At 49.1% G+C, this 21,558-nt stretch overlaps 1 protein-coding gene across 2 annotated transcripts in view; it reads left to right on the top strand.

The window, feature by feature from the left end:
* The window catches only part of SGCZ (sarcoglycan zeta), a 206,552-nt gene that overhangs the window by 91,051 nt on the left and 93,943 nt on the right, over positions 1 to 21,558 (top strand). For both annotated transcript variants that reach the window (XM_054163374.1, XM_054163300.1), the window contains exon 2: positions 19,675 to 19,869. In XM_054163374.1, coding sequence (XP_054019349.1) covers positions 19,675 to 19,869 — 195 coding nt within the window. The remainder of the gene's footprint in view (positions 1 to 19,674; positions 19,870 to 21,558) is intronic.

Here is a 21,558-nt window from a genome sequence, read left to right as displayed (position 1 = left end):
TTTGTGACATCTGCCTTCTCCTTCAGTGAACCTCTGATGGAGAAGTCTATGAAAATCAGCTGGCACCACCATTTACCTGGGGAGCAGCACTGCTGTCCTGCCATGTACAACAGGAAGGAGCTGGGAATGAGAGAAGTTATTTTTTATTTTATTACTTTGTGTTTTTCATGAGCTGCTCTTTCTTCTCTCATTCTCACTTTTCCCATGCTGGCAGAGGTGATGTGCTTAGAAAGGTACCAAATGGTCACTTGGTGGGAGGACAGGTACTGGAAACGTGAGAGTAGCACAGTTCATTGCTAAATCCATAGCTCAGGGGAGGTCAGCTTGGAACTGGTTTCAGCTGGATTGCTGGAATACTGATCCAGCAAGCTCAGGCACTGGGGTGTGTGTCTGTGCTCTGAGAGACTGCAGAAGGCTGCTGCTGGCTCGAGAGTGACTGCTTCAGGAGTATTACCACTTGGGGGTAAAGAAGGGAAGCTTCTGACAGGACAGCACCGAATGAAAAGGAAAGATGTGAATAAAGTACAGGCAGTGTTGGTATGGAGCTGGAAGCAAGGGTAGTGTTGGAAACTAAGACCATCTGATTTATAGGAAGCTTGCTTTAAAAGATTGTCTCTCCTCTGTGTGTCCCTGGCATTAAAGGAGAAATGGCCATGTGGAGCATTTTCACAGGGGGGTGATGACATCCTCAGCATGGTGTTGGAAGTACAGATAGGTTTGGGGGTTGTATGTTTGGTATTTAGGTTGTTATTTGCTCTGCCTCAGCTTCAAACCATTGCCCCTTGGCCTGTCTGCAGACACCCTGAGGAGAAGTCCCTCTGCAGCCTTCCTGCAGGATCCCTTCAGGTCCTGGCAGGCAGCTCTGAGGTCCCCCCAGAGCCTTCTCTTCTGCAGGCTGCACAGCCCCAGCTCCCTCAGCCTGTGCTCACAGCAGAGCTGCTCCAGACCTTGGATCATGAAATCCACACCAGCAGCTACAGTGCCAATGCAGACATTGTACAACTGAAGTCAGAACTGGAATCTCCACTTCCTATTGCAGTAGCAGCCCCTCAGCAGCACCCATCCCTGAGCAGGCACCGCTGGGCTGTTGCAGTTCTTGGGGGGGGGGGGGCGGGGGGAGCTTTTTGGGTTATTTGCTTATTGGTGGTTTTGTTGGTTTGGGTTTGTCTTTGTTTTGTTCAGTGAAGCGGAGCAGGAAGGCAGAGAGAGGTTTTGTTCTTTGCTTGGTTGTGACTGGAACAGTAGCTGGTACCCCAAATGAGCTCCTGCTGGATTTTGCCTTTTCCCGTCCTGTAGGCATGCTCTGTGCCACTTCCTCTAAGGAGACTGCTGCTGCGTTACAAGATAGATACTTAGGTATTGATAAGAATGGTTCTGTCATACAGCACCTCCCAAGGTGAGCCCAGAGCAAGGGGAAGCACAGCCTCAGCTCCGCTGCTCAGCACTTCATAAACTGAGCAGCACAGCAGAGATCCTCTCCTCAGTTAGTAGGAAAACACTGGCTGGTTTGGGGTGTTTTTCCAGATATGCCAAACCTTCAGCTTCTTTGTAATTCCCTGTGAGTGATGTGAGATCCCTTGGGCATTCTCTGCCAGTCAGAATGAAGTCTGTCCTCTAAAAGGTGGCAGGTCTGACAGTTTGAGCAGTGAGGATGATTCTACCCAGCGGAAGCTGAGCGCTCATCTGCTCTGACGCTGCCCATTTCCATGGCCTCTGTCTTCCAGGCTCTGCCCTGCTGATGCAGTGCCAGCTCTGCCACAAGCAGCTTCCCTCCCTTTATGGAATTAGCTATGCTGAAGCTTAATCTAGCTGGAAGAATCTGTAACAGTATTATTATTATTAATTACTTGGGGAATCTTTAGAAGCTAGGGAAAGACCAGAGAGGTCCATGTCAGTATTCAGAGTAAACAAGCATTTAATTAAGCCTGGTTGCTTTGATGTGTATGAAGCACAGCCAGTGCTTGTAGACTGGGATGAGAGAAAAGCCAGAGTCTGCCAGAGTAAGAGCTGTGGGTGGCAGGATATGAGGTCAATGAGGCATTGCAATGACTTCTGCTGTCTTTGGGGCAGCATATCCAGCTCTTGGACCTCGATGGGTCTGCTCCAGGTGTATTTCTGAGTGGTCAAAAGCTGCAAGGCCAGACCTACACCTACATGAACTTGGCATAAGCACAGACTTTGGCATTTTCCAGTTGGAATGATTAATGAATTCCAAAATGCCTCCAGGGGAAAGATGTCCACAGTTATTGGAGAGACATCCAGACAAGACATCTAAGCAAAGCACCACCTGTCTTGAAAGGCAAAGGCTGTGCTCTCCAAGCACTGTTCTGTGTGTCTGGGACAATGGAGCTCATTGCCTGGTAACTAACTGTGACACAGAGGGGCTGCTCATTGGCTTGTGTAGTTTAAATAACATTCCTTTGGATTGTGTCTGTGGAGCTCCATGAGACACCAAACAGCTGAGGCAATAACTGATGCTTCTTGCTGATAATGAATTACAGCTCTTTCCCTGCCACCACTCCCTCAGCCTGAGATCACAACTTCCTCTGATTCACCTCCACACTGGGACAGTTCTGTGTATTACAGGTAACACAGGACAAACCCAGTCCTCTGCAGAGGATGCTCCCACTGGCCATGTTTTATCCTGGGTCTGGGGTTACTTATTCTTGCAACTGCACTAATCACTTTGTGTGATTCATAAGGTGTTTGGGGGTCTGAGCTGAGTCTGGTTGAGAGGGGTCCCTGTCCACGGCAGGGGGGTTGGACAAGGTGAGCTCTGGGGTCCTTTCCAGCCTGAGCCATAGTAAGAGTGCTGCAGCTGTGTCACTCCTGAGGCTGAGCTTTTCCACATTCATTAGAGATTGTTCTTCTCTAGCACATTTGGCACAGAGATTCCCTAATGCACTGCTGGATCTTTCCAGTATGACTTTGTTTGGTTCTTTATTGTGGAGCTACTCTCTCTTCCTTGCTGTCTGTCTTGATGCTTAGAAGCTTTTCTACCTCTGTGTAATTATCAGGACAGGTTCACTATTTGAGAGCATAATGGAGTGGAGTGCCAGCTTTTGCCAGATACACATCCTGATGAGCCCAAGGCAGGGGGGAAGCTAAAGTTCAATTCCAATTTTAATCCAGTCAGTGTTGTTAAGATGTGTAAAGTAGTTTCTGTTCAGCAAGAGGGAGTGGATAGGATCCCCGTGTCCTGGCTGGGCATCTGCAGCAGTCTGAGCATGCAGATGGGCAACTCTTGACTGGGGTGGAGCAAGTGACAACTCATCCTGCTTGTGGAGGTAACTGTCAATACAGTCAGTGCTCTTTACCAGCACTGAAGAGAGTGAAATGGATCTTCATTTGAGACTTCAGCCATCCCACAGCCAGGGCTGATCTCTGCAGAGGTGGCAGATAGAGTTCAGTAGCCCTGATGTTTTGTGAAGGCATCTCCTTGCCAGCTGGCAACTGGCATGATGCCCTTGTATCCAAAACATGGTGTGGTTGGGACTGGCCTGGCTGCCAGGGGATCCTAGCACCCACACTTCATGGTGGGTAGAGTCTCAGCTGGAGATCTTCTCTGTGACATGCCACAAAGCAGCATGAAAACAAGGTGCTGCTTGAGCAGATCACAGCTGAGGAAGCATAATCCATCTCTGCATGGAAGGAGCTGAAAAAGATGAATGAGAGGCACTCATGCTCAGTGTGCTCAGAGATGGCAGCAAGCTGCCTGCATGGCAGCACACTGCTCTGGATGTGCCTGAGGACTGTTCTCCCAGTTCATGCATAAGAGGCAGCCCAGCTGTGGTAGCCTGAAGGACAAACCTGCCCAAGAAGCAGGACTGAAATGATTGTGCAGTGTTTTGACCCTCACTGCTTGGTGACACAGAATGCTGGCAGCTGCTTTAATGTTACCTGCAGGCTGGCCCAGCTTCAGGGTGATGCTGGCAGACATTTGCTCTCTGCCTCTTGACTGAGTGCAAAGGAGGACCTAGGTGTCCAGTACAGCTTGCTGCATCTTGGCCTGCACAGACCCAATCTCTTCTGCTAGAACTTGTGAATATCTGTACTGGGGTCAGACTGAATCAGAGAATCACTAAGGCTGGAGAAGACCTTTAAGGTCACCCAGGCCAGCCATATCCCAGCTACCATGGCCACTAAACCTTGGTCTGCAGCTCCACATCTACAGCCTCTTGAATAGCTCCAGGGATGGGGACTCCACCACCTCCCTGGGCAGCCTGTTCCAACCCCTCACCACTCTCTCACTATAAAGAAGCTTTCCCTCAGGTCCAACCTAACCCTCCCCTGGCACAACTCAGACCCATTTGCTCTTATCCCACCACTGGTTACTTGGGAGAAGTCCTTAGGTTTTTAAACATGTTTTTCCTGTGTTAGGTTAAACTTGTTTTTCCTGTGTTAGGTGTTCAAGAGGAGATTGGATGTGGCACTTGGTGCCATGGTCCAGTTGTGAGGTCTGTCGAGACAGGTTGGAGTTGATGATCCTTGGGGTCTCTTCCAACCTTAGGTATACTGTGATACTGTGATAAATACTATAAAAAGCTATAAATGTGCTGTGATGTGCTGACCTAAGGTGACACCAGAAGACACACAAGAGATATTCTTTCCCAGAAGTGTGAATTAGCCACCAGCCCCTTGGCTCATGTCTCATTGGTCACTGGACACTGCATTTGAAGGAGTCTATGCCCTGCAATCTCACCAGTGCTGCATCTTGCCTTGGGTCCTCTTTGTCCAGACTTCCTCTTGGCCCAGCCTTCTGATGGCTGTGGTGAAGCACAAGTGGTTTACACCCCAGGTGAAATTGCTATTGCTAGCTGCAATGGCTACAAATGTCACCAGAAAAGGGAAAAACTAAATGATTGGTAATGGCAGAGTGTTTATCTGGGAAGAGAAATGGTGACTGAAGTAAGGTGAGGAGATACATGGAGAACAGACACACAGAGCAAGTATAGAGTTTGCAGTCTCACAACATTAATGAAACAGAGCCAAGCACCTGAGTCCTCCTGGGGTCTGGCTCATTATTTAAGTGTTAATTGCTTTCTTATATTCTTTATGTTCCCATGGAAAGCAGGGAGGATGACTGGGGGAGTGGAACCTCTCTGCTATGAGGAAAGACTGAGAGCCCTGGGGCTTTTTGGTCTGGAGAGGAGAAGGCTGAGATGAGATCTGATCAATATCTATCAATATCTGATGGGTGGGGGTCAGGGTGAAGGTGCCAGGCTCTGTTTGGTGGTGCCCAGTGACAGGACAAGGAACAATGGGGATTGGCTGGGACACAGGAGGTTCCACCTCAACACCAGGAGACTTCTGTATGGTGAGGGTGGCAGAGCCCTGGAGCAGGCTGCCCAGAGAGGCTGTGGAGTCTCCTTCTCTGGAGCTTTTCCAGCCCCACCTGGGTGTGTTCTGTGTGACCTGCCCTGGGTGATGCTGCCCTGGCAGGGGGTTGGAGTGGGTGATCTCTGGAGGTCCCTTCCAGCCCCTGGCACTCTTGTGGTTCTGTCATCTTCTATTAAGCTGTTTCTGTAATCATGTAGCACAAACTTCCTCTGGGATTGCTGTGGCCAGGATAAAGCAGATCTGGTCTGAGCTGAAAGCTATACTATTTACCATTCCTTTTAAGCAATCTCATTGCACTTCAAGGCTCCCCACATGAACATTCTCTCTGCAGTGAAAGTATTCATTAAATCTGGCTTAGGAAACAGCAGGGACCCCAAGGATCACTGCACCTCCCTACTGCCACGCTGAGCTCTGGAGTGGAGAGCTGAGCGATGCAAACACTTCCTGCACTGGAAAGGGCTGGCTTATATTTGAGCTAGGGTTTGAACCTGTGCTCCAAGCCAAACTTCCCAGCTGAGCTCTCCATCACGAGTTCGCTTTCACCTGTTATGATCCTGATGGATTGAAAAAACCTCAAGCCATCAGTGAATGAGGATTGATTAAGGTAAAATAATTACAACTAAAGGCTGCTCTTTGTGTAGTAGAGTCAATGCTAAATTCAAAAGGTGCACATTTTAAGGCTTCTAAGTTGTTGGCCAGGAGTCTTGGTTTTGTTTAGCTTTGTGGCTGTGTAGGCTGTGGGGGCTGGGAGCATTCAGCCTGAAGAAGAGTCCAGGGGGACCTCAGAGCTGCCTGCCAGTAGCTGAAGGGATCCTGCAGGAAGGCTGCAGAGGGACTTCTCCAAACCCTTGAAATGTTCATCTGGATGCATGGTTTGGATTAATTTGCACATGGAGCCTTTCTGTGCTCTTAGCAAATGCATCATTTGTCTAGGCTTTAAATGATCTTTATTTTCCTATCCTGGCATGTAAGCCAGCAGAGTCTGGCAGAGATTAGCACTTCAGGAGTAGGAGAGCGTTTAATTTTCCCCGCAGGGCTCTGATCTTTCGGAGATAAGGACTCTCACATTAGAGCTTCTGTTAACACATGAAGTGTGCTTGAGGAGAGAGGTAAAGCTGCTGCCACCTGAGCAAGCCACAGACCTGTCCCTGGAAATCTCCTCCTGTGCCTGAGAGGGTGCTTGATGGCAGCCAGCTGGTGTGCTATGAAGCATTAACCATTGCTCTCAGTCAGCAACAAGGCAGAAGGTGATACCATCAGATCTGTCCTCGGAGAGCCTGGGGAGCAGGTTACCAGCACCCTTTGACAGAAAGTGGTGGCTTGGGTTGCTTTTGCAGTCTTGTGCCTGCATGCTGCCATCTTTGATGTGCATGACAAACATGAAACAGGCAAGCCGGAGAGTTGTGCTTTGTTGCTTGGTCTGGGAGACAGCAGCATAGCAGGGCTGGAGTGGAGCTGAGGAAGAAGTTGTTCAGCAGGAGGCTGCTGAGCCTCTGGCCCAGGCTGCCCAGGGAGGCTGTGGCTGCCTCCTGCCTGGGGGTGCTGAAGGCCAGGCTGGATGAGGCCCTGAGCAGCTGAGTCTTGTGAGATGTTGTTGTGGTGCTGCTGCCACTGGGGCTGTGTTATGATGCCAGCACAGAAGTGAGGCAGTGGTGGGAGAGCAACCCTCCCTTTTGGCTTGGCATGAAGTTATTTCATCCAGCTGTAAAAGGTCTGTAAAGGTTGGAAAGGTGAAGATCTCAGCTCTGACTAAACAAAAAGCAGTTGGTAAGTTCAGATTCATAGCTATAGTGCAGTGCCCCTTAGCAATCCATTCCTGCATTTTCCAGACACTCCTACAGTCAGGGAGCTCTTATTTGCTCTCTTTCTCTGCTGCTCTCTGTATTTCAGTGCTCAGATTCATCAGTGTGATTTCAGGCACTTACCACAGGGTGCCTGTGCTGAGAGAAACTTTCTCTGGGTGTTTCATCTTTTGTTGCTGGACAGTGAATGATGCTTGCAGAGGGCAATTCATCCCAGCCTAGAGCTGATTTGCTATGTCAAGGTGCTTATCTTGAGCTACTCCAGCAGAGAAAGCTTCAGATGAATAGGCTGTCAGTCTGAGAAGCCATTGGGATGACTGAGTTGCACTGCTGAGGTAGGTGTGAGTACAGCTGGGGGTGATGTGTGCTCCTGGAGTAGCTTTTTTTTGTGCAGTTGGGATTATTTTGCTCAGCAGATATACAGAAAAGGTCTGGGTGCTCATAGCATCACAGAATGGGTTGAGTTGGAAGGGACCTCCAAAGCTCACCCAGTCCAACTCCCCTGCAGTCAGCAGGGACATCCTCCACTAGATCAGGCTGCCCAGAGCCCTGTTCAGCCTCACCTTGAATGTCTCCAGGGATGGAGCCTCAACCACCTCCCTGATCAACCTGTTCCAGTGCTCCACCACCCTCATAGTAAAGAACTTGTTCCTAACATCCAATCTAAATCTGCTCTGCTCTCATTTCAAACCACTGCCCCTCATCCTGCTCCTGCGGGCCTTTGCAGGCTGGGGGGGTGTTGAAGTTTCCCATCAGCATTAACTCAGCATGACTAACTCAGCTGGACCCAAACAGGAGCTGTATTTACAAGCACAAACTGCACTCCATGGTGGAATGCAATGAAGATGTACAAAATATACAGGATTTACAGTATTATACAGGTATTTACAACTAGCAAATAACACAGAACCCCCACTTGGCCTCCCTCTGGTTCCCCAGAGGCCAGGGAAGCTGCTCCACTGCCCTCCCCCTTCCCCTTTACAGCAAAGAGAAACGAGAGGAGTTGGGAGAGACACAGGGCAGCTTATCTTTCTCAAGGCCAGCCAAAAGCATTGTTATCTCCTGAAGCAAAGCAGAACAGCAAGCCAGAGAAAAGCAAAGGAATGAGGATGGAAGTGCAGTGTGAGAGATTGTTATGGTACAGCCTTCTCCTCCCAGACATCCTGTCCAATGGATTTGTTCAGAGCAATCTTTTGTTTTCCTTTTTACACCCAGGAGTGTATTATTGACATTTTCCTACTCTTCTGCTAGAAATCTGCAGCTGAAGTTTAAAGGCATCTCCTGAAGGTGCCCCACAGACAGTCCCTCTGCAGCCTTCTTGTAGCCCCTTCAGGGACTGGAAGGCTGCTCTAAGGTCTCCCTGGAGCCTTCTCTTCTCCAGGCTGAACACCCCCAGCTCCCTCAGCCTGTGCTGACAGGAGAGGTGATCCAGCACCCTGATGGTCTTTGTGACCCCCTTCTGGACCTCCTCCATCAGGTCTATGCCTGTCTGTTGGTGCTCTCCTGTCTGGGGTATGTTGTGCAGAGTGTGTAGCATTTTACTACTTGTTGATGAGCACAACTCAGGAGCAGAACAGCTTTGCCCTTGGATCTTGGGTAAGAGGAAAAAACATACCCTGCACCTCCTAAAGTGCCCTGAGAACTGAGATTGGCTCTTCTGCACGGCTGGGGACGCAGCGAACTCTGCAGCACAGAGCAGCAGGAAACTCAGCAGTAATGGAGAGATTTTAGAGCAGATAGTTGGTGATTAGTGTTACTTATTTATAAGTTGTAAATTTGCCTTTTAATTATGTACCCTGCAAAAAAAGCTGAAGAATATTGGGAGTAGGTGAAGGAAATGAACACTGACTGAGGAGCTGCCAGCTTTTAATTATGCAAATGAGCAGCGCTGCGGAAGAATTATTTAGTGAGCTTTTTGTGCTTGGAATGGCAAAGCTGTCTCCACAATTGTGTTTGAAACAAATGCAAGTGGATTTGTGTAAGCTCTCCCCTGGAGATATTGGCAGGGAATGAGCTGGAGCACAAGTATCAGGAGTCTTGAGAGGCTCCATCTGATGTGCAGGGAGTGGGTCAGGGCAGCAGGACTGAGGTACTGCCACTAATAAGAGAAGGCTCTGGGGGACCTCAGAGCTGCCTGCCAGGACCTGAAGGGATCCTGCAGGAAGGCTGCAGAGGGACTTCTCAGGGTGTCTGCAGACAGGCCAAGGGGGAATGGATTGAAGCTGAGGCAGAGCAGGGTTAGAGTGGAGCTGAGGAAGAAGTTGTTCAGCAGGAGGCTGCTGAGCCTCTGTCCCAGGCTGCCCAGGGAGTCTGTGGCTGCCTCCTGCCTGGGGGTGCTGAAGGCCAGGCTGGATGAGGCCTGAAGCAGCTGAGTGTAGCTGAGAGGTGTCCCTGGGCATGGTGTGGAGGTTGGAGCAGATGAGCTCTGAGCTGCCTGGGGAGGTGGTGGAGTCGCCGTCATTGGAGGTTTTCAGGAGGAGACTTGATGGGGTGCTTGGTGCCATGGGTTAGTTGTGTAGGTGGTGTTGGATTGGTTGATGGGTTGGACGCGATGATCTTGAGGGTCTCTTCCAACCTGGTTTATTCTATTTATTCTCCCTTCCAACCTGGGCCAGTCTGGGATTGTCTGAATCCCGGAATGTTAGGGGCTGAAGGGAGCTCCAGAGATCCTCGTCCTGCAGTGGCTGCTGTTCTGCTGCCCTGCATTACCCTGGGAGGAGCAATGAGCTGGGTTCCTGATTTGTTTGTATTTCTGATCAATGTTTATCAACTTTTTACAGCTGTGTGCTTTTGTATTCTCTTTCTGCTGGGCAGCCCAGCTGGCTATCTGCTCTGTAGCTTTCCCCAGTGGTCTGTTTTGTCATAGTCTCTCCCTGGACTACTTTCCTGGGGTGCCTTTGCTTTTATTTAACTTCTTGTCTCATGTGCCTTCTGCAGCCTGGTGCTGCTCTTGCTGGCAGCGTGCTCGGTGCTGTGGCACTGACTGAAGGAAGCAAGAGTACTGAAAGAGCAGCCTGTTTGAGATTCTCTTCACATCACCCCTCATGGACCTAAGCCTCTAATGCTGTGGGTACTAAAAAGGACATTCTTAACATTTATTGGGGAAAAAAAATCCATAAGGAATTGGAAGCCCTGCAAAACAGTGTCATGAGGGGATTAATAAAGTGCATTTAGGAGACTGTGCTCTGAGTGGTGAATATCCTTGCCCAAGCAGGGCAAGGGTGGGAGTGAGGTGGCAGAGCACTGTCACTGTCCAGCTTTGCTTTAGTGGCTGAGGCACAGCTTTGGGCTTGCCAAACAGGAGAGTCAGACTGCACTATCCCAAGCACTACCCAGGGACACAGGTCCTGCTCAGCACTGAGACAGGCACATGGAGACAGTCTGTCAGCTACCCACAGCCAGGTGACTGTTCCTTATGGTCCAGTGCTTCCCTGTGCTCCCCCAACAGGGCTGCTGTGAGGTGCTGCATCACAGCACCATGCTAATGGTTGGTAAATTCCATCCCACCCATGGTCTTGTTTCCTTTGTGTGAGACTGGGGCTGTGGCTGGAAATGCTCTTTGGAGGAGAAAAAAGTGCGGTTTTAGAAGTGGGAAACTTGACGTTCAAGAAATGACCAGAGCTGACTCTTCCCCATGGGCATCTGTGGCGAGACCTCCCCAAATCTGGAAGTATTTCTTCCTGCAGGCAGAGCTCTCCAGAATGACATTGTCATGTCAGCCCTTGATGGCTTCTGCTTTTGCAGCATCCTCTTGGTAATCCCAGGTCTTGAATGCTGACAGAAGGCACCAGAAAGCAAGCCGGCCTCAGAAGGGTTTGGCTTCATGGCCTAAGCACCCCAGAAGTTTAGTTACTTACTTTAAGTAAATAAATTAACCTAGGGACTAAATACAAATCTAAAAGCAAAGCTACTACTCTCTGGTTGCTTATATACAGCTTTCTAATACAAGCAAGTAAAGTTGTAGGCAACAATTCCAAGGTTAACGGTCTCCTAAACTTTTAAGGAGCTGTTTTGTTTCCGGTAGAGTTCAGCTGTGAAGTTTAGCTGATACTCAGTCGTGTTGATTACTTATCTTCAATTAACACCAGTCAGAATTTTAGGTTTCCAATTTGAATGCCAGTGGGAGGACAAGTAGTGAAAAGGGGAGGTTATTTTTATAGAGAAATAAATATTCCAAGGAGCTAACAAGTCTGATACCAGACAGCCCAACAAGTGGCTGTGTAATGCTTCCCTACTCCGGGAGCAGTGTCCAGGGATTGAGAAAGGAAGGTGAAGCCCTTCTGGAGAGTTTAGAGACAGTGATCACTGCGCTGCCACCAGCTGCAGTCTGTGCAGGAGTAAGGGATTGACTCTTACAGTTCTAATACAATTCAGAAGCGCAAACGTTTCACATCTGTCTTCCAAGCCCCTGGGGATGAGTTTTGCACAGCATTTCTGAGCACCAGTGCAGATGTCTGTTGCAGGCAGGCTTGCCACTGCTCTCAGCTGTACTGGTGACGTGTGGCTGGTAGTTCCTGCATCCTCTGACAAAGGCAAATCGTTCCTCCTGGAAGCAGGACGGTGAAGTGTTTGCAGTTTACCTTTTCATCAGCCAGCAAATCCTTTCTGAGAGGGTCTCCACTTGTTGACCAACATTTCTGCTGAACAGCTCCCACTAAATTCATTATCTAGCTGGTGCTGCTTCCTGTCCTAGGCCTGCTCCCTCTTCTTCATCAAAGGCTCTGCACACGTGTTAGCCCCCAGAGGTACATTTCCTCTGCTTCATCTGTGTTTATTTAGTCTCTCTTAACTATTCTTTCACCTAACTTCAGAGGAGCTACTTCTCACCATCTCTTAGGAGTTTAAAATGAAAACAAACAACCCAGCCAACCAGGACAAAACGCTGTGCTGACTGCACGGTGCTGAGTCCTCCTTTGGCAGCTTTACTCTTCTGTGAGGGGGCACAGCAGGTTTGTGTTCACCAGACACAATCCTGTCTCCAGAAATGTCATCTCATGCACCAAAAATATCCCAACCAAATAAAACCAGGGCTTCAAGAAATATTCTCTCACTGATTAGCTCTGGGAGTCCTGGTGGGCAACAGGATGCCCATGAGCTGGCAATGTGCCCTTGTGGCCAGAAAGGCCAAGGGCATCCTGGGAGGGATTAGATAGGCTGTGGTCAGTAGGTCAAGAGAGGTTCTCCTGCCTCTTTACTCTGCCCTGGTGAGGCCACATCTGGGATATTGTGTCCAGTTCTGGACCCCTCAGCTCAAGAAGGACCTCGGGGAACTGCTTGAGAGAGTCCAGCACAGAGCCACAATGATGATTAGGGGAGTGGAAGATCTCCCTGTGAGGCCAGGCGGAGGGAGCTGGGGCTTGGAGCAGAGGAGCCTGAGGGATGATCTGCTCTAAATGTTACAGAGACAATCTACCTGTGAATTGCCTCTGATCCCAGGGCTGCAGCACACTCCCAATGCTGTGCTCAGGCCATCTGAGTTTTCTGATCCAGCTGCTGTGCAAAGTGGTGTCTGTTAATTATCACTTGTTGGCTGCTGCAGGAGCGGGGAGAGGAATTCTCCTGCATCAGCAGAGTGGTGAGCAATGCTGCTGCGTATTCCAGAGCCCTCTTGCTTCATTGGTCTCTTCAGCTCAGGGGATTCAATTGGTTTATTAAGAACTTTGATACACGTAGATTACTGTAATGCATACTGAAAGGGTTTGAGCTGGGCTCTGCACAGCTGTCAGTGCACCTGCCCCTAGTGCACTGTCAGACCAATGGCTGTTGATTCCCACAAGGAGGACAGTGGAGTGTCCTGGAGTTTCTTACTCAATACTGGATTTGTTCTGGAAAAGCCAAGACTGAAGAGTTTTGCAGTGTGGTGTAGTGTGTGGTAGCCTCCAGCAGTGTTTGCAGTTGGCTAGCCAGGGCGCCGCTGGGGGCTAGCCAGGGTGCTGATTCCCCAGCTGCCTGCTTGGCAAATGCAGACTCTGTCTCTATGAACTTGAGTGCTAGAAGAGGTAAATAAAGACCAAAACGGCTTTTAATGTTGGTCATAGGTTCTTGAAGAGATGGGAGTCTGAGAAGTGGCATCAGTTTCCTTGGCCATTGTAGAAATGGAGCAGAAGGAGGTCCTGCTCAGAAACACTGCTGCTCTCGGCCGTGTTGCAGGGAGCTCAGGCCAGGGAGCTCAGAGCTGGTGATCATAACCCCACAGCAGGTTTGAAGGTCACCAGGTGCCATAACAAGGTTTTGCACCCTGAGGAGAAGTCCCTCTGCAGCCTTCCTGTAGGATCTCTTCAGGTGCTGGCAGGCAGCTCTGAGGTCCCCCCAGAGCCTTCTCTTCTCCAGGCTGAACACCCCCAGCTCCCTCAGCCTGTGCTCACAGCAGAGCTGCTCCAGCCCTTGGGTCAGCTTTGTGTTCCTGTGTGACCTCATTACTGGTGAGCTTACAGTAGCCAAATTCTCTCTGAGGAATGCCATTTGTTGTTCATTCATCTGACAGCCTTTGTCAAAAGGAAACTGCAGAGGCTTTAGCCTGGTGATAGAACTGGGCTGGAGCAGCCAAAGCAAATGAACAAAGAATCTCTTCCCTATTTCCATGTTGGGCTCTGGTTTGGTTTTCTTGTCTTACTGAGGGATTTTGCTGTCTCTGGAGGTTTCATGACTTTACTCAGGTTGTTCTAAGTGTTGCTTCTTGCTTTGTGACGCTCAGAGCCGGTGTCTCAGAGGTGTTTCTGATGATGTCTAGCTGCCTCCCAAACATACACAGAGGATTGGCTTCTTTTTGCCAGTTTCCACAGTGAGTGCTTGGCTTCTTTCCCAGATCCTTCCTCACTGCAAAATTTGTTGCTTCTTGAGCCACAGTTCTGTCCCTTCTGCTGGCTTTGGTGGTTTTCTTCTTTCCACACAGTCCTCCTGTACATGACTGATTGGGTCATATTTACCTTCCTCACAGCTCACTAAATAAATTTTTCTGCCTTGTCCATGGGTCTAATTAATGATAGATTCTATTCTGAATCACTTCTAAGGTTAAAGTGAACTTTTGGAAGACATCTGCTCAGTCCTGCCTTTTTTTCCAGCTGCCTCCACACTAGCATCTTCAAACCCCTTGTTTACTAGACTTTTTCTGCTCCTGGGTCATTCCAGAGTTCTGTCTCTCCTTGTTGTACCTGATCTGCCTTGAACATCCTGTTCACAGGTATCAGTGTGTGTGATGGCAGCTGAGTACAGAGGCCCAAACAAATCAAGTGCTTCATGTTTATCAGCTTTACATTCTGCTGCCTCTGGCTTCTTGCAGGGCCAGGCAGCTGCACACTCAGTGTGGTTCCAGAGAAGAGCAGGTATTTGTTCTCCCGTTCTTCCCACAGTGCTTACGAGTAGCTGAGAAGATAAGATGCTGTAGGCACTGGATCCTCCTTCAGGCTCTTCTCAGTATCAGAAGAAGGCATTGCTTGGTCACTTCCCATCAGCCTTCTCTTCACTCTCTTTGCTTTCCACATTATCTGTCAGCCTTGTTCAATTGTGTGTCTTTACCACCTGGTTCTGTGTGTCTTTACCACTTGGTTCTGTGTGCCTTTACTAGCTGGATGAGTCCTTGAGCAGCTGAGTCTAGCTGAGAGGTGTCCCAGCCCATGGTGGGGAGGTTGAAGGAGATGAGCCCTGAGGTCCCTTGCAACCTGAGCCATTCAGTGAGTCTATGCAGAAGCATTTCAAGTGACAGATGGTGGGGAAATGATGATTCTATTCATCATATGATTATTTATTCTTCGTAGCATGCTGTGTCCTTCATTGTGTGATGAACATTACAATTAACTATGTTGAATGCAGAGCAGCCATGAATGTTCTCACTAAGCCATGATGGTGATGGTGTCAGCTCACTGCAGTCCATTTCTGTGAAGGGATAATTTTTTTGAAGAACAATATTAGAGATGCAAACAATTATTGTCCTTTTATAGACAATTGTTCCAATAACTGTTCAGTGAGAGCTGCCATCATAGGGAGAAAATTGCATACCTCAGCTGCTGCCCTGCCTCTGGCTGTAATGAAGCCTCTGTAGTAATCTTATTGTATTGACTTAGCAAAAAGCTGGAATTCTAATTGACAACATAAAGCCAAGCAAATTGTCAGTAAGGACATGTTGACTTAGGGCTCCTTGCCACTGATGTGCTTGAGAAGGAATAGCAGATTCTCCTGGATTGTTGAACTTGGAAGCACGTAAATGCTGGAACCAGCTGGCTCTATGTGCAGCTCTGTGGTGAGGTTATTTGCTTCTTCTTTCCTTTAGATTTGCAGGAGTCCAAAGGGGTTTCCACATGTGTCACCTAAGAAAGCTGATTTGGGAGTTTTGAGTGCCGTTGTGCCTACATTTCTGAAGGTGTCCAGGGCAAGAATCTGTGGCCAAGACAAAAAGGACCCCAACTCTCACATTGGAATCTGGGATTCCCTTGGATTGGGAGCCTCTTCCTGCTTCAAGCAGTTGGGTCTCCCTGTGCAGTCAACCTGGAAGCAAGGCTTTCAAATTGGAAGTAGAAGCCTGGACAGGTGGATCCCCCTCAGAGTCCTCCTTACTGCCACATGGTACTGACCTGGATGTAGCAAACGGAGAGCACTACACTCTCCCCAGTTCTCTAAAGCCTGACTAAGCCCTTTCTGCTCAGCACTTGCTGCCTGAAGAGATTCATTTGGGGATGAAGTGCTTGTTCAAAAGCAGTGCTCTGTCTGTAGCCCAGCTGGCAGCGTTTGCCAGTAGAAGGTGGGGCAGCTGGCACAAAGCAGGCCAGCAGTGTCCAGGGCTGCTCCATGAGGAACATTCCCAGGATGCTGAGGAAGGTGATCCTTGCCCTCTCTTCAGCACCAGTGAGGCCACATCTGGAGCACTGTGTGCAGTTGTGGGCTCCCCAGCATATGCATGTCTCTGTTGTACTGGGGGAAATCCAGTGAAGGGGCACAAAAATGATCAAGAGGCTGGAATATCACTGCTCCAGGGTCTTTCCCATGAGGAAAGGATGAAAGGTTTGAGGTGGGTCCTATCCATGTGTGCAGAGACCTGAAGAGTTGCTGACAGTGCACAAAGGACTGGAGCCAAAGTCTTTTCAGTGGTGCCTGATGCCAGGAGCTGAGGAGCACAAAGTCAGACACAGGAGGCTCTGTCCAGACCTCAGAAAACATTTTTTTTACTGTGAGGGGAACTGAGCAGCAGGACAGGTTTCCCAGGCTGTGGAGTCTCCATCCTTGGGAGACAGTGACAGCCCATTTGAGTGTGGTGCAGAGCAACCTGCTGTAGGTGGCTCTGCAGGGCATTGGACTAGGGCACCTCCAGAGATGCCTTCCAGGCTCAAGTACTTTGTGATTCTGTGGCACACAGAGAGCTCTCAGACCAGCTCTCCAAATGCTTTTGAGTCACTTACTAACTTCAGGAGCAATTGATCTCAGTTCCACTGAACTGACAAATGCCAAACTGTCCATCAGGGCAATAAACACCTACACTGACTTCTGTTGCCAGTGACAAAGGAGAAAAGGATGTGACTTTTGTCATGCAGGGACATCAGCTAGTGTCTCAGGGAAGGTTTACAGCAAGGAGAGTTGCTGCCATGCCTTTGTCTGCCCTTAGAAGGGCTGGAATGGGAGGATCATGGGGAGAATGCTTTGCAGTTGTTGAGTGTGGCCCAGACAAAGCTGTTTTCAGAGGACTCTGTTCTCTTCTGCCAACCTTGCATTCTCTGAGACTGCAGGTCTGTGACCCTGGCAGTCTGTGCATGGTACTTGTTATGATTTCCCCTAACTCAATGCCATCTTTTTCCTTCCTTTGCTTTTTGGAAATCAATTGTAGAGTACCAGAAGAGAAGAAACAATTTTGCTGCTTTGACACAGGCTGAAAGTGAGAGCAAGAGCTTTGTGTGTTGCTGTGTGACATTTTAACAGCTTCCCAAGACAATCCATCCTTTTGCTCAGGAGGCCTTTGGTGAGAGCTGCAAGCCACTTGCTTGGCATCTTCATAATTATTGCTGTAATGAACTTCTTATTGATTTCATCCCAACACTGAATTTTAGAGTCCTAATGAGGTTCAACAAGGATCAGTGCAGAGTTCTGCACTTGGGGAGGAAGAATAAACTGCAGCAGCACAGGCTGGGAGGTGATCTGCTGGAGAGCAGCTCTGTGGAGAGGGACCTGGCAGTGCTGGTGGGCAGCAAATTCTGCATGGGACAGCAATGTGCCCTGGTGGCCAAGAAGGCCAATGGGATCCTGGGCTGCATTCAGAGGAGTGTGGCCAGCAGAGCCAGGGAGGTTCTCCTCCCCCTCTACTCTGCCCTGCTGAGACCTCACCTGGAATATTGCATCCAGCTCTAGGCTCCCTAGTTCAGGAGGGACAGGGATCTGCTGGAGAGAGTCCAAGGGAGGACTACAAGGATGCTGAAGGGACTGCAGCACTGCCTGGGGAGGAGAGGCTGAGAGCCCTGGGGCTGTTCAGTCTGGAGAGGAAAAGACTGAGAGGGAAACTGACCAATGTTTATCAATATCTGAGGGCTGGGGGCAAGAGGGAGGGGATAGGCTCTGCTCAGTTGCACCCTGGGATAGGACCAGGAGCGATGGAGAGGTTGTGGAGTCTCCTTCTCTGGAGCCTTTCCAGCCCTGTCTGGATGTGTTCTGTGTGACCTGTGCTGGATTCTCTGCTCCTGCTCCAGCAGGGGGGTTGGACTGGATGATCTCCCTTCCAACCCCTGACTTCTTGTGGTCCTGTGTGAGGTAGTACTTGTGTTTTTAGTGCATGAGCAATGTCACAGTTCCTGCAGCACTTCCTGCTCCATGAGATCTGTTTCTCACTACAGAAGGTAAACTTTCAGCTGAAGTGTATGAAGGAAAGAAGAAAGTAATACTTCATCTGTAAGCCCCATTAGTGCCACGTGCTGAGTAGAGTAGAAGCAGAACGGATGAGCTGCTGTAGGGGCACACAAAAAGAAAGCTGTGCACAGCACGAGCTGCTGGCCAGAGGCTGTGTGACTGTCAGGGCGAGTGCAGAGAGACAGCTGGCTCTGGGAGATCATCTCTAGGATACCCTGAGCTGTGGCCAGTTAGGAGCAGATTGCTTATTGATAAATGAACCAATAAATAAATGTGGTTGGTTTGGTTGTGTTTGCTTTTTTCCCTCTCAGTGCTGACGTGAAGGATTTCCCCTGCTAGTTACAGTTTCTCCTCCATCTTTTCACCCCTACAACTCATCTGACTACTGTCATGCTGCAGTTCTGTATTTTTGAGCTCCTTTATGTTTTGTCATTCTGTCTGTTAATGAAGATTCATAGGACTGGAGCAGCTCTGCTGTGAGCACAGGCTGAGGGAGCTGGGGCTGTGCAGCCTGCAGAAGAGAAGGCTCTGGGGGGACCTCAGAGCTGCCTGCCAGGACCTGAAGGGATCCTGCAGGAAGGCTACAGAGGGACTTCTCCTCAGGGTGTCTGCAGACAGGCCAAGGGGGAATGGTTTGAAGCTGGGGCAGAGCAGGGTTAGAGTGGAGCTGAGGAAGAAGTTCTATAGTGGGGAGGTTGGAGGAGATGAGCTCTGAGGCCATCCTAGGGTCCTGTGCTAAAGGGATGACTTAAGGTCTTGAAGCCTGCTGACTCTTTGTCAAGCCTGAGAGACATTGCTGATGACGAGTTCTGTTTGTGGAAGTTTAAGTGTAAATACAACTGCTAAATGTGCATTTAACTGAAATTATGGGAAAAAAATATCATTTGTGATTGCAAAGACTGCAAATGACAACATGTCTCTTTACTGGCTTATTTAAGAACTGCTTTAGAAAGTCCTTATCTGTTTGGCTGCTGTCAGTGATCTCTGCACTGTTGCTGTGATCTGGGTGTGTATTCCATGACTTGTGGCTGGGATTATTCACAGGGAGTTAATTTATGCCATTAATATCTCATTCACCAACAAGCAGATGTTAAAAGCTCAAGAGTCCTGATTTGGATAAGTATCCTGCAATCCAGATGTTTACATAAACACTTCTGAGCTTTCCAATTTACAGAATCTTATCAGACCAGCATTTGATCCTTCAAGTGGGTTTATTTCCAACTGAGTCAGCTGACACTTTGGTGTGATTGTCACCGAGTTTTGTTGGTAAAAAGAAAGGCAATTTCCTTTAGAGCAGCGTTAGAGTGGAGCTGAGGAAGAAGTTGTTCAGCAGGAGGCTGCTGAGCCTCTGGCCCAGGCTGCCCAGGGAGGCTGTGACTGCCTCCTGCCTGGGGGTGCTGAAGGCCAGGCTGGATGAGGCCTTGAGCAGCTGAGTGTAGCTGAGAGGTGTCCCTGGGCATGGTGGGGAGGTTGGAGGAGAGGAGCTCTGAGCTCCCTTCCAGCCTGAGCCATTCTAGATTAGTGAAGCCCACCAAAGTCTGACTCAGTGTGCAGTAGCAACAGCAGTGCTTGGTTTGTGCTGAATGGAGGCACCCCTCCTGTGCCCACAGAAAGTGATTTTCCCTGTGTTCTCAGATAACCTTGGTGTGATAAAAGCTGTGGAATGCAGAGCTGTCATTTGCTTACCTAAGCTTACATCTTTCTTTTGCAGATGACACGAGAGCAGTACATTTTAGCAACACAACAGAACAGCCTCCCCAGGACTGAACATCCTCAGTTTTACCCAGTGGGGATATATGGGTGGCGAAAGAGGTGCTTATACTTCTTTGTCCTTCTGCTGTTGGTTACCATGATTGTTAACTTAGCAATGACAATATGGATTTTGAAGGTTATGAATTTCACAGTGGTGAGTATCACAGCAACTTTCTGTATCCTGTTTCTTGAAGTAGTAACTTGTAGTTTGAGTTCTTGCTGCGCTGCATAAGAGGGCTGCTGTTGGATTAAAATTATGTCTGCTTTGAGCATCACTCCAGGTTTCTGTGCCTGTGGTGTACCTGCTGCAGTGAGTGGAGCTGTGCCTTCTCTCTGTCCAGATGGTTTTGGTTAATCAGATTCTGTGTGACCATACCTGCTGAAAACACCTGGGTTTTAGATGGTTTTGTTTGCCCAACCTCAAGCATTGCAGTTCCTGCACCAAGCTGGTCTGGGCTGCTTGTCACCACTGGTAGCAATCAGCAGGAGCTGCTGAGTCTGTTCTGTGCAGTGTCTCTCTCAGGAGGAGCCTGGCCTAGCTAGGTCACCTGAGGGGGCTTTTTCAGTTTCTTGTTCCTCTACTGGCTTAGGCTTTCCTGACCATTGGGACTGTGTTTCTCCTAGAACTGAGAGTAGTTGTCTTGCTGCTGCTTGTTGGTAGGTGGTGTAAAAGCCAAACTCTTGTGCCAGACAGTCTCCACCTGGGGTATCTAACAGCAGCAAGATGTTACCCAGCACTTCAGGTGTACCACTTTCAGAGACAAGATCTGCAAACAGTGACAGCTGCTCTCTGCCCAGCCACCTCCAAAGCTCTGTTTGGATAGAGGTGATAGAGGTGCTCACTGGTTAGCAGTGCTGTAATGTCTGTGTGTGTCAGAAGCAAGCAAGGACACTCCAGCAGTGCTTTGTTCAGGTCACTGTGGTCTTTCTTTGGACTTGGACCTTCATGAGCCATATTTTGATGCAGCTAGTAATAGGCTTCTAATTCCTGGGTTCATATCAAGTTTCTATTCTCCATTAAATTGTTGTAAACAAAACCAAAGCAGCTAACAAAGCCAACTTTGAACACACTTCTGAAATGGTCCTGTGCCTGCTAATGTTCTGCCATGCTCAGAGTTACCTGGGATCACTGCCTGCTGGGACATGCTCTGCAGATGCTTTGCTACTTGTGAGTTGCCACCAGGGGATGAGCAAATTGGATTTACTGTGAGCCTTTCCTGTTGATGCACTGAGGTTCAGTAGAAGTTTGGGGGCGTGGGGGTGTGTGTTTGCTTGGGGGGTGGGTTGTGGGTGCTTTAGTGTTGTGGTTTTTCTCTTTCATTACTGCTGCCATTTGTTGTTTTATGCTTTGTGTTGTCAGCTGGGTTTTCTTCAGCACAGGGTGCTTGCAGAACAGGACCCCACAGGTGCTCTTGCTGCTTCTGTGGGGAGCATGTTGCAGTGTAACAAGCTCTGCCACTATTCCAGAGCTGAATTTAGCAGCTAAGTTGAAGAGCCTAAGAAGATGCTTTCAAAAGCAGAGACTTTGTGCATTCCAATCAAGTATTTGAAACTCCTGCCTCCCTGTCTAGGCAGTGCTTGACCTTCCATGCTGCAGCTGCTCTAGCACTGTCCACTCAGAATCCTAGCTCAGGCTGGAAGGGGCCTCAGAGCTCATCTCCTCCAACCTCCCCACCATGGGCAGGGACACCTCTCAACTAGACAGTGGCTCAGGGGCCCCTGCTAGGAAATCAGAAGTGTGGCCATCAGCCTTTAGAAAGGGAAAATGCCTTTGCCTGCCTGCTTGCAAGAGCATTTGCACAGAGCAGGACTCTGGCCACGATGAGAGACCTGTGAAGCTGAG

The sequence above is a fragment of the Dryobates pubescens genome, chromosome 1 (assembly GCF_014839835.1).
Source record: "Dryobates pubescens isolate bDryPub1 chromosome 1, bDryPub1.pri, whole genome shotgun sequence".
In the NCBI taxonomy this organism is placed as follows: Eukaryota; Metazoa; Chordata; class Aves; order Piciformes; family Picidae; genus Dryobates; species Dryobates pubescens.
The sequence above is the reverse complement of the archived record's forward strand: the minus strand, read 5'-3'. Positions and strand labels throughout refer to the sequence as shown.